The 13097-nt window shown below is 37.2% G+C and overlaps 2 protein-coding genes across 2 annotated transcripts; both read right to left on the reverse strand.

The window, feature by feature from the left end:
• Positions 1–882: 882 nt before the first annotated feature.
• lamtor2 (late endosomal/lysosomal adaptor, MAPK and MTOR activator 2) lies at positions 883–4890 on the reverse strand. The gene is made up of 4 exons (XM_079694296.1): positions 4681–4890; positions 3592–3754; positions 3411–3500; positions 883–1436 (listed from the first exon to the last, which is right to left on the reverse strand). The coding sequence occupies exons 1-4, from the start codon at positions 4746–4748 to the stop codon at positions 1380–1382; spliced, it is 378 nt and encodes a 125-aa protein (XP_079550422.1). The 5' UTR covers positions 4749–4890; the 3' UTR covers positions 883–1379.
• A 509-nt stretch (positions 4891–5399) lies between these two features.
• Positions 5400–11626, reverse strand: ubqln4 (ubiquilin 4). Its single transcript, XM_079694295.1, has 7 exons — positions 11414–11626; positions 9753–9904; positions 9533–9675; positions 9119–9381; positions 7490–7605; positions 7082–7235; positions 5400–6537 (listed from the first exon to the last, which is right to left on the reverse strand). Exons 1-7 carry the CDS (start codon positions 11615–11617, stop codon positions 6397–6399), a joined length of 1173 nt encoding a protein of 390 aa, XP_079550421.1. The 5' UTR covers positions 11618–11626; the 3' UTR covers positions 5400–6396.
• Between the last annotated feature and the right edge of the window lie 1471 nt (positions 11627–13097).

Below are 13097 nucleotides of genomic sequence, written 5' to 3' on the forward strand. Positions count from 1 at the left end.
ATTAACTGATTCATTAACATAACTTAACTAGGAATTAGTTTGGCACAAACCTTGACACAGTCCCTTTACTGCATTTAAAAATGCATTTTAGTTATAAAGGCTTTTGTTTGAGAGTTTAACCAACATTAAACGTAACTTCTTCTATCCTGCAATGACTCAAGTGATTGAATGATTCGTAAACATAAACTATTAACACAAACCATCTCTACATATTGTGAAAAACACACATTTAAGGATCTGAATATCCTCATTCATGGGTGGTACTGTGTAGTTCAGTTTATACTTTTTTTCATGGGGCATATATTTATTTTCTAAAATGTTGAATTAAATCTTCTAGTCTATTTTGAAGTTTTTTTCATTGTTAATGCACCCTGGAACATCATTAACATTTAAAGCACAGAGAATGAATGTGGCCAGTGGAAAGTAAATTGAGTATCACTGAATAAGGTAACTTTATTTTTAACCTTAACCTTTAAAATGCCTTGTTGAAATAAGCCTTCATTTCTTTCAAGTGTATATGGCTTTGAGACTTATTTTGATTAATTTAATCAGCCATCTTTCATGTTCCTCCAATTCTCCTTTGCCAAAGAGCTCAAGGTCACTCAAACTGTAGGGAGTTTTAAAGGTTTATGTTTAGGGCCATACAAGCTTTATAGGCCTCTTTTAGCTCTGTATTTGTTCTGTCAGTGTCTAACAATGTTGCCCTGTTGAAAGTGAAAACATTTCCATTTAATTTGTACCAAAGAAAACTTCAACTTTGTCAACTTTCAAATCCTTATTCTAAAAATCCAGGTAGACCTGATATTTTAGCTTTAAATTCATCCAAAAGAGTAGCACTCACACCAAGCACCAGTGCAGAGAATGAAGATAAAAAAGCGAATATGAAACCAAAAGTTGTTTATTTGATAGCTTTGAAACAAAACAAAATGAATAAAAATCAACTGCATTGTCCTGAACGTTTTCAGAAACCATTTGACTCCACCGACAGGGTTCAAAGTTTTACATTTTCTGCTTAGTTGCCTGAGCTTAACCTGCAAATGAATGAATCAACCGTAGGAACAGTGGATCGGATCATTTCAGCAGTTGTACACTTACACTTACTATTAAAAATTCATGTGGACTTTCAGAACAGACAATTAGATGAGCACAAGAGTCATAAAGCTGGGCAAATCAATAGAAACTCAATACAACTTAATAGTTTCAATACCATGAATATAAACACACTAACCCCCCTCACTCCAACACACACACTCCCACAAACACTCATAGATATGTGCATGTACACAGAATGTTACAGTAGTCCATGAAATGTCTGGGTCACATGATGTCTTTTCCCCATGCACACATAGGCAACAGGCAGAGCTTCAGTCACATCTCCACTAGGATGCTGCTACTTGTGTTAATGGTTCCTCCAGGTACAGCACCAGAGCTTCTGCCTGTAAACACAACATACACAGAACAATTCTGACAAAGGCTGCATTCAGATTGACAAGTTATGCTGAACTACTTGAAGCCTTTGCCTTATGTGTTGTAGTGTAACAAACAAGCTGTAGTATATGGCTTCCTCAGGGTTCTTACACCTTATCCAAAGTCAAATTCAAGCACTTTTCAAGCATTTTCAAGGTGCATTTTCAAGCATCTTACAGCTGTTATGAATTACATATTTATATACACATACTTATACTCAAATGATTATTTCCCTACCTCACATTAAATCAGATGTGCTTTATGCTATAAACAACCAAGGACTTGGACAACCAAGGACTGTTGACCTCTGCGTGAGTACCTTCACTGGACTAACAATGGCTAATCCCAAACTGTACTGCTTTTTCCTTGCGTTATTCGCCGCCTCCCTACCCCCTCCTGCGCATAACAAATGCAAACCGCCACTACTACCATGTGTGATTATGAGGTCTCTACACAAGATGATTACGTTACATTCCACTGTCAATGTGCGCATAAAACAAACTAGGCATTGTGACTCACTGCTAGCTCTTGGCCGTGCTCTGATTGTATTACTTCAGATGATATCGGGCAATGTACATGTTCATCCTAGACCTTCTATTGTATGTAGCCCTAGTTCTGACCTGTGTCCTGATGTCAACCTTTGTCACAATGATCTGAGTTTCCCTGACTTTTGCTCTTGTATAGCTTTAGGTTTTCTAAATACTAGAAGCATAACAACAGCCGGTGTTTCTTGTGAGTGTTTCCCCGGTGCACAAACACAATACACACAAAAACACGCACACTCGCGAGTTTCCCCCAGACCAGTAATACTAACGAAAATGTGTCTTCGGGTCAATGTGACTGAATTCGATAGAGCAAGTCATATTTGGTTTAGGCACGAAAACATACTACCAGTAGAAATACATTGCTTTTAAAATCGCTCTGTGTCGAATCAATAGATTATATTTTGTGACGATAACACGAAATGCTGTGAGACTGGGTTGAATTACAAGCGAGTGCTTCATCCTCTGAACACCACAGGATGGCGACTGTAACGCACATATTAACGCTCCTCTGAAATGATTGTCCCCTGCAATTATTATTATTATCCCTCATCGAGTTCGCTATTCAGCTTGCTAACGTTTGCTTAAAAAAACTTAACATGCAACGTTAGCCTAATCCAAAATGCTCTACTACAGCGTACCTTTCATGTGGCTCGTCAGCGCAGACTCTCCCATCGTGGACAACTGAATTTTTTTGAAAACTTTGCAGGAGGCTACTGGTGGGTTTGACCCTCATCTTAGCCATGGCTTGTATTTGTCTTCTGCTAGCCAACGCTCGTTGAAACTACAACCTCCTGGCATTCTGTTATCTATCACTCCCTCAGAATGGCCAGGTCACATAGCGCAGGAAGGCCGGAGCGGAGCTGTTCTATGTAAAAGCGAGGCAATTAAGCGCGCTCCGACTCTTTATTTTCTTTTAATCTAAAAAGTGAAGTAAAGCATTTACAATTTCAAGCACTTTATCCAAAATTCAAGCACTTTTCAAACCTTGAAAACACCTCATAACATTTCAAGCATTTTCAAGGATTTCCAGCACCCGTACGAACCCTGCTTCCTCTATATGACAATGCTTCTTCTCCGGGATCAACATTAACGCTGCAGAAACCCATCATGTTTCTATTTAAAAGGATGAGGGTACACATGGGTATGGGGCTTGCAAAACTCCATCTTTACATATCCCATGGGCAGCTTTGTCCAACACGTTCACTTGTTGCTATATTAAGTTATAAACTACTATTGACTATGACATGATGGAGGAAGAGTACCTTCAATATCATTTGTATAACAGGGATTATATAAATGATATTGGCCAGTACAACTAATTCCATGGTAGTAAAGGCAGGACATTGGTTGTATAGGGAAACATTATGTGATTTTGGCATCGACTGAAGAAAAACTCACCTTGGCTTTAAGCATTCCAAAACCCACCGTCTCTTTGGCGTACATACACAGTAGCAGGTTGGCGACACGGGTGATGGCCACTCTCCCCTCCTGAGACAAAACAGTAAGTGAAAATGAGTCCCTATATATAAACTATTCATATCACACAAATTCATGACATACCTAAAAAATAATGTCTTACCATACAATCCATGAGAATGAATTTCAGTTTGTCTTCGTTAAAGGCTTGGTGGCCATTCTTGTCGTAGGCCGCCCAGATGTTGCTAGCAATGGCAGCTGTCACCCGTGCGTCAGTATCTCCGTACCCAGAGTAGGCCAGGAGTGATCCTTCATTATTCAGTAAGCTGGAGAAAAGGTAGAGTTGAAAGTTTCAGTATCGAGAAGACGAACATGTTAAAAAGCTTTAGCATAGACTCTCAGTGTATAGATGTACTCAAACTATCTCTATCAAGCTATCCAACGTGGTTCACTATTTGAATATAAATATATATATTTGTCTTCTTTACTTGCTTGTAAAGTGCTTTGAGCATCAGGAAAAGCGCTATATAGCCTACATTGAATGTATTATTATTATTATTATTATTATTATTATTATTATTATTTACCATAGTGTATAACGCATATGAAGTAGACTAAAATGGCTGAACTATGTCAGTTTGAATGCCAATTACAAAAACAATGGCTGTGTTTATAATAAATAAGAACAAAAAATCAAAGGAATCTGTAGAAATGCAGTAAATGGTGAACTGAAACTGATGGATAACAAAAAACTGATAAGGAAATGTTTTGATTATAAAAAAATATTTTAAATACATTTACAAAATAGCAATAACAGCTCCTCATCTGTGCCAATGTAAGGTTTTTCTTTGTGATGGGATATTACATCGTTGTGATTTAAAGGGAATTGTAAATGTCACCTTTCAAATTATAACATCATGGTCGTCTATTTTCTGACGTTTTATATACACAGTGACTACGATCGAGAACAACAATGAGTTAACATTACTCAGTTGATTACAGCCCTATAATTTAGATGTAAGGTTTCCACACTACAGAGATGCTTAAATATAACATAGCAATTTGCTAATGAAAAATACATATTGGTTAATAACTAAGATTGTTTTACCTGCTATGGGGATATGATCTGTTTATCAATATAATACTTAACACTAGAACAATATGTTGACGGGACTCGTACAACGTCAATAAAACAAATTAACTCAGGTAGTAATAATGATTAGCATGTCGCGAGCTAGCTAAATGTACTCACAGTGTGCTCTGGACTCCGTTTGTGTTCGCCTGGCTGAGAACCTGCGTTAATGCCTTTGGTCGTAACATAGCTAGCAACTCACTAACATATAACAATGCAAACAAGCCTAAACTTAAATGACTAAACGACTGCGTTTAAAGAGTCAAAAACTATTCAACAACACAGTCAGCTGACTGCCTCCTTACATTTCCGGCTATCTTCGCAATGCATTTCGGGAATTGTAGGCTTTGACGGGATTTACTTCCTACTAAAGCTAAATGTGCCAAGTATATTTACTAAAGACACGAGCTGAAATTCAGTTTGGGTAATCCGTTTGAGTCCGTGTACCTTTTCCTTTCTTAGTCCAGTTGTTGTTGTTGTTGTTGTTGCTCTTTACATGGCCAGAGGTTAGGAGCGAGGGGCTTGGCGGAGCGTTAGGAGGTTATTTCAAAAATAAAAGCCCTCGTCTGGTAAATCAATTTCATGATAGATTATTGTTTTGATATATCGTTGGAATTACAAGAGAGATCCCGTTGAGACAGGCTTTAATGCCCCTTCATAGTGTTGATTGATAAAATAGAGATGAACAGCCAACAGTGTGATTTTGGAGACAAAATACGGCAAGCCTTCAATCTGCGGCAGAACACCTGAAAAAACTACAACTCTGATTTACATAGTTACAAAATGTATACTGTTGTATCATTCCTCAGTGAGGACAACAACACTTCTCAGAGATACCATTTGATATGTTAGAACAAAAGAAATCTTTAATGGATGCAAGTGTATTTAGTTCATAGTTGACAGGAAATCACATGACATGAGTAACAGTGGGTGATGTGAATTTTAGGTCAAAGTTAATGTGATTTTAAGGCGATATATTGATTCTGGAATTTCTATTTTAGAACAATTTGTAGACTCAAACAACAAAATGCAAATTGCTGTTTTGGCCCATTCTGCAAAAAATAATCCCTATAAACCCAAAATCCCCATATGGCATCACCATTGGCAATACAGCCAGAGATATTAAAAGGTATGCTTACATCATAGAATTGCAAAATCTCTACCATTTGAAATGTCTCTATCCTCTCATTGCTACAATGTTGTATTTTCCAACCCTTATCCCAATGCTCATTTTACACACCTTTGGTCCTCCTATAATCTGAAAACTACCACTTTTCATTCTCGTAAAACATTACAAACAAGATTCAGCACTGACAATGTTTTAGGGGAAATTGAAGAAGAACCTGTCAGGTTGAAAAAAACTTAAATGGTGAGATAGTTCAATAAATACCAGGCAAGAATATGACAAGAAATGTGTAAACAAGCTCAGAACAAAGACCATCACCCAACCTATACTGGAACAACATCCTAAATCAAATCTCTTTATATTACTACCCAATTATAATCTGTTAAAATTAAATAATCATATTTCATGGTAACCTCATGCAGATTTTACTGAATGAGCACTTTTTTTGTCAGAAATCATGTCCCGCTGCACAGTTAGGAATAACTCATTGGTCATATTATAGTAGCAGCGCTGCCACGGCATTTTAACATCAACAATTCATGTTATAAACCAACAACATCCTTCAAACTCTCTCACTATGATTTACAACTGCGTCTAACAGGGTGTTAGGTCAGCCTATAAAGTAGGGCCGTCTTCATGTATTTACTATTAATCTACCATGCCAGTCCCCAACTCTCACACTTCTCCACCGTCAACCGCACAATAACCAGTTAATTTATAAGTCTCTCGATGGCGGCGTTGAGGTCCCCTCCTGTAGCGTTGAGCGCCTGGAGGTTGGCTGCGCGGTCAACGAAGCCCATGGTGTTGAGCTGCTCTAGCTGGTGCCTGAACCGATCCTCTGGGCCCTGAAGCTGTGAGGAAGGAGAGGAGGCATGAGGTCAGAAACTGGGGTACCTTTTATTTAAAATACGTTTTTTATTTAGTGAGTGAAGAGATTTTTTCAAATGATTCTGTATGCTTATACTAGAACACGCAATATTTTTCTTGTCCAAATACAATCAAACTGACATGAAACACTTTAACAGCTAACTATCAAATTATAAACAAACTCATGTCATATTTTACGTGTTACAATCTTAAACTTACCAAAAAGGGAAAAGAGCTAATCAACTGTAATTAATTTACAACCACTGAAATCATAACATGGTTATCATTTGCACCTTATCTGCTTTCACTTACATTTTTGTAATTAAAGTTGTGAGCTTGCTTGCTTATGTAAATCATAATAAATATAATGTTACAGCTGTCCATATTGTCGACAGTAACTGTAGGGCAACATATTGCATTAAAAAGGCTGACCAGAAAAAATAAAATACAAAACGTATGGAACTGGAATATTCGTATTGCTCTGATTTTGGAAAACAGAACACTTTTAGGCAATTAGACGAAACATACTGATGGCCCGCCCTCTGAGAACATCTGTAACATCTGCTGCATGAGCTGCTGCTGAGAGGGACTGGATGCTGTTGTCATGGCAGGAGGCTGAGGGTTCACCTGGGGGATGCTGCCTCCTGTGACTGGAGGAACTGTGAGACCTCCAGGAGACAGTCTAAAAGCGGAGAGATAAATGTCAACAACCCAGATGTACCGTGACTTGAAATAACCACTACAAATAACAACCAACTTCTAAAACAACAGTTTGTAGGATTTGGCGGCATTTAGTGTTGCAGTGTATCAGATTGGAACCAACTGAATACCCTGAATTTTTCTTTGCCAGATTTAAATGACAGAAGCAATTTTGACTGCCAGATTAAGACAATTATACAGGATTAAAGTATCCTATTAAGAGCATAAAGGTGTTACCTGGACAGGAACCCGGGGGCTTCTGTCTGTAGGGTCTGCAGGCCCTGCTGGATCTGGGTGAGGGCCTGCATGGCTCTGGGGTTGGTCAGCATGGACAGTGTCTCCGGACTCTGAATCTGTTAAACAACAAACATGACACAAGACAAGTCAGTTAAAATACCAGCCAAATCCTCAGAAATGATACTTTCTATATCTTGTTTACACAGATTGCAATTTGGATGCATGCATACAATCTCCATAGAGCATTATGAACCCTGGGGAGGCTCTTAAGGTTACCAAGCACCCAGACCTGGTTACTCATAATCTCTTGCATCATTGCAACGGTATAAGATCTGTCGAGGTACTAGGGCTGTCCCGAATACCATTTTTCGGGCTCCAGATATTCGGTAGTAATCAGCAGCGAATATTCGGGGGGGGGGGGGGGGGGGGTAATCAGAACCGTTTCAACACGTGTATTTCGGTGTATTCACGGCATTCATTTTGTTATTCTACAGTATTGTTGTTTTATAGTTATTTGTTAATGTAACCCAATTTGTGTTCTTTGAAATTGTTACTTCATTGCTCATTCCACTTCATTCTATTGTTACTTTCGTTGCAGTTGTATATGTCTTAAGTGTAATTTGGCTTGGCTTCCTATTTATGGACATGCTTTTATTTTGAAGGAGAGTTAGCAGGAAGTTAGACAGGAAGTTGTTGTTGCTTTGGAAACAACGTGACGGAGATTAACGGAGAAAAGTAATATCTAGGCTACATATAAAGACGGAGAAAGTAAACGATAACGTTTATGGTTAAGTGTTAGCACCCCCCGAAGAGGCACAAGCTCTTAAATTGATATTGGAGATTTCAATAAATTCAATTTGAAAAAAAAACGGGGAAAAAACAAACAAAACGAATATCCGAATAACGACATTGAAACCCGAATAGTACTCCAACGAACGAATATTCGGGTACAGCCCTACGAGGTACTGAATGTTTAAAACGACAAAAACACTGAGAGTTGAGGAAGATGTCAGGCAAGCAACTAATGTCTCATTGGACTTGGGATTTAACTCTAAACCCAAATCGTACATTATCTAGTTATACCAGGGATTGTATTCCTTGAAAAAAAAAAAAATGCTAATAAAACCAAAGTCTGACATCCTTTTAGACTCATCACCGACATGTGCAAGCAATTTATCGGGACACCAAAGGTTAAAACTAAGATAGAGAAAAAAGATATGATGAAACCAATCATTTAGTAGCCTTACAATGTGATTGAAAACAAACTGCGATGTCAGGACATGTACACAGTCAGAGAAGGGAAAAAATAAAGGGCCGAGATAATCTTAAACGAGTGGGTGACAGTCTAGTGACAATAAAATTAAAACTCAAGGTTGGAGTTGTGGCAAAACGTGCAAGATCGGATTGTTTCACATGTAGCTAGTTTACAAGCTAGTTTTAAGCTAATATGTAGCCAAATCATTATCAAATGATATCCAAAAGCCTGCTCCAATGTGATTGGTTTATACAACTCAGACCGCAATTCGAAACCTGAATGTTTCCGGCACCCACAATTTGTATAGTTAAGACAGCCTAACTACTGCAACTTTTAACACAAGATAAATCTTTGTTTTAGGGCTCAGCACTGACCCGTCTCATGAGCTCAGGGTTGTTGAACATGCTGGAGACGTCCGGGTTACTGTCCATGAGATTCTGCATCTGAGGATTGCCTGCTAACACTTGTCTCATCAGGTCTGGGTTGGACATCATGTTTTGGACCATGGGGTTGCCCATCATCTGCGTCAGCATCGTTGGGTTGGACATCAGCTGACTCTGCACCTGCTGCTGCATTTCCATGAAGCTGGACGAACCCATGCCCAGGCCCAACAGGCCAGACAGGTCCCCGAGTCCACCTGAGGAGGAGGAGGAAAGCTGGAGATTAGATACTTGCAGGAATACAAACCTGTTGACTATTGGAACAAAAATATATTTTTGCCATAGGATTTTATTGCTTTGATTAGACCTCCCAAAAATGTGTTACATTTCTAAATGTATAAATCTTACCCATTGGATTAGCAGTTTGTGTTGGGGTCTGACTCATGCCACCCTCTGCTCTGTCCGCTACAGTGGGGTTTGTGGTGATGCTGCTGTAACTTGGAGGGTTTCCATAATTGGAACTTGTCTGAGATGGGCCATCACCTGTTGATCTACAGACAGAGAGCAACCATTAAATAAAATGTTCACAAGGTGTTAGCTTTGTCACCCGCACACAAATTGTACCTACTTTGGGACAGTCTTGATGACAAGGTGAACAGTTAACCCGTCTTTGATACCGTGCTGCTTTAAAGGATCACCATCCTTCAGAATCTTTCCAGCAAATATCAACACCAGCTGGTCCTGCTGGGCCTCAAATTTTTTGGATACCTCCTGTTTGAACTGGACAAATAAAACAAAAGCAAGTTAGCCACTCCTCTTCAGTCCCTAAACATTTTTTTAGTAGTTGTTAAGTTAAATATAATATCAACTGCATTAATATATATCGCGTGGCCCTGTTTTGAAGAGGGATGCTTTTTCAAAATCTAGTTGTAAAACCTTTATTATTTATAATATTTGTTTGTATTGTGCACGAACACATTTAGCTAACCAGGATCAAATAATATTCTTGTAAACTGGTCGGTTGATGATCGACAAAATATAAAATAAACTGCCAATGTGCAGATGATCTAAAAACCAGATGGTAAATCTCCCCAGATCAATTTATTCCCAATTCAAATAGAATATTACTAATCTGTTTTCGATGATTTGATTTGTCGTACTTTATTAATGTTATTGCTGTAGCAACTAAACTCCCAATTGATGTATAATTTAGAGGCTAAGCTTTTTTCACGGTGTCAATTGTTATTGCTTTTCCAATAAGTATTTATTAACTTTGTTTTATAAGGTGCTGTATGAATAAACTATAATTATGTATATATATTATTATATTTTAAACTGTTGTGTTTTTTTCGTTTTTGTTTGATAGTTCCAGACCCACATTTGTTTTCTTTCTTGGGGCCACAAGAGGGATAGTTTTTGCTTAATTTTCACAGATTGGGTGATTATTATCAGTAGGCCTACTACAAGAGAGTAGGAATACTCGGTCACAAGTAAAACTCCTACAATCAAAATGTTATTCAAGTACGAATTGAAAAGTATTAGCATCAAAATATACTCATTATGCAGATTGGCCCATTTCAGAATAATATATATGTTTTACTTTAAAGTATTGATGCATTCAAGTGTTATCAGAGCTGGCGGAGCATTTTTTAAATAAATAACAAAGTAAAGTATTATTTAAGTATTATTTATGTAGTGGAGTGCACACGATTTACCTCTGAATTGTAGTGGAGTAGAAGTACAGAGTAGCAAATGTAAATACTCAACTAAAGTACAAGTCCCTGAAAATGTAAGCAAGTACAGTACTTTAGTACATTTTCTTAGTAACTTTACACTAGTGTCAGTAACTTTTTTAGTAATATTGGTCAACAGCACCACACCCAGATACATGTCAATGGGCCAATATGTAAGATAACATGAAGGCATTATTGCTTCAGAACAAACTAAACAACGATTGGTTTCACAGCAGTTTCATTGTTATAATGAATAAGCCGTTATACGACGTCAGTGTCGAAATTAGCCAAATATGGTTAGCTCTTATCTGCTAATCATACGCAGGTCCACCGTCGTAGGAAATATTTAAACGTTTATTTCGCACCAGGATTTTTGAAATTAGTACTATTGTAATATAGTAAACGTTTTTGAGACCACGAAAATTGGTTTTATAACGTATCTCGCTGCTGGGTAGTTAATTAAAAATACGTTTTGACCTTTCCTCGGATGTCTACGAGTAAACGCGTGATGACGGGTGCATGATTTCTACAGCCGGTTTTTAAAAAGCTCTGTTACCTCTGAGACAGAAGAGTCCTCCGATATAGAAATGTCCTCTTTTCCATTGGGGGTTTTGACAGTGATCACCATCATAGATCCTCCTGAAGCAACAGTGTTATCCATGTTGTCATCCTCCGTGCGATCTGTGTTGCTATTGTCGGCCATCTTTACTACTGCTTCTTCTTCTGTGTTACTTCCGGTGCAGTTGAAGCCACCACCCATCGGTCTTCACAATAAACACCGTTGCATATTTGGGATATATTTATTGTCATGGATAAAATAAAAAACGTTTTTTGTTACTTAAATTTGTTCTTAATAATAACTATTTGGATGCATACTTTTATATATATATTTTTTTTTCTTTTTAGTTATTTTACATAAAAAATCTGATTCCTTGAGTTCTTAAAATAAGGTAGGTAAACACAAAGTTAAACTGGTAATAAATACAAACATTGCCATAAAAAACAACAAATATAAACAATAAAAAAAGTTTTAAATTACATTTAAATTATTTAAAAAATGATATGTATGTGATGTAATGATACAGATAAAAAGTGCAGTCATCAACATAATGTCCTGAAGTGCAAATATAAACCATTAACAAAAATGTTACTTGTACTAAAGTGTGAAATGGAAAATGTACTACTTCTAAGTATTCAAAGGAAAAATGGTCGATGCTGAAAAATGGCCCCTTTAATTTTTCAGATATTTCTATATAATCTAGACCAGTGTTTCTCAAACTTTTTCATACCAAGGACCACTTAACCAATAAAAAAACACTCACGGACCACCTAACTCCACAAATATCCAAAAAAAACATCGTTTTTTTCGAACAGATACAAATCGCCTGAAAATGGAACAAACAAGTGGCAACATGTGTGACGAAGGTGTTGTGCTGGGCTATATCATGCAATTGAAAGTCAAACTTGAACTCGCTCCATTGCGGAGAGTGCGGAAAACTTAAATTTATTTATTTATTTCAAATGTGACATTTTAGCAATATACTCACGGACCACTAGGGGGCGCTCACGGACCACAATTTGAGAAGCACGGATCTAGAGTAGACAATAAAGTAGGCCTTTATATTGTCTCCCAATTGAATAATTGATTAGTTGACCTATTATTTCATTTGTATGTAATTGTTTGGATCTTAATGTTTATACAATATAACATTACATTTTTTAAAGCTCTTATCATGTGTCTTGTAGGCAAAAATCCCTGTATTTTATTAAATGCACAACGTTACATTTCACCATGGGCGTCATTTTGTTAGAAAAAGTGGTGGGGACAATTTCTCCAGATTCAACAGCATAGAAGAAGACAAAATATGTACCTCCCCTGGGTGTTGAACTTTAAGCACCTGTGTGAAAAACCAATGCATAGACCGTCTAGAGTCGACCACCAATGTGTTTTTAGATTAATCAATGAATGCCCAACTAAAGGTCTTCTTGTTGTGATGTGATTTGGATTGAATTTGAACCTTTATGAACACAATGAGCACACAAGTATGGAGGACAGAACATGCAATAAGGCAAAAATAAATATACAGGAATAAATACAGGTAAAAAATAATAGAAGAATAAATTAATGTGAAAAAACACATAAATAAATAAAAGTGGAAATAAATACAGGAAAGAATAAATAAATATGGAAATAAATAAATGTATAAATAAAAAAATAAAAGTTGAGAATAAAACAGAAC

Source organism: Notothenia rossii (assembly GCF_949606895.1).
Source record: "Notothenia rossii genome assembly, chromosome: 7".
NCBI lineage: Eukaryota > Metazoa > Chordata > Actinopteri > Perciformes > Nototheniidae > Notothenia > Notothenia rossii.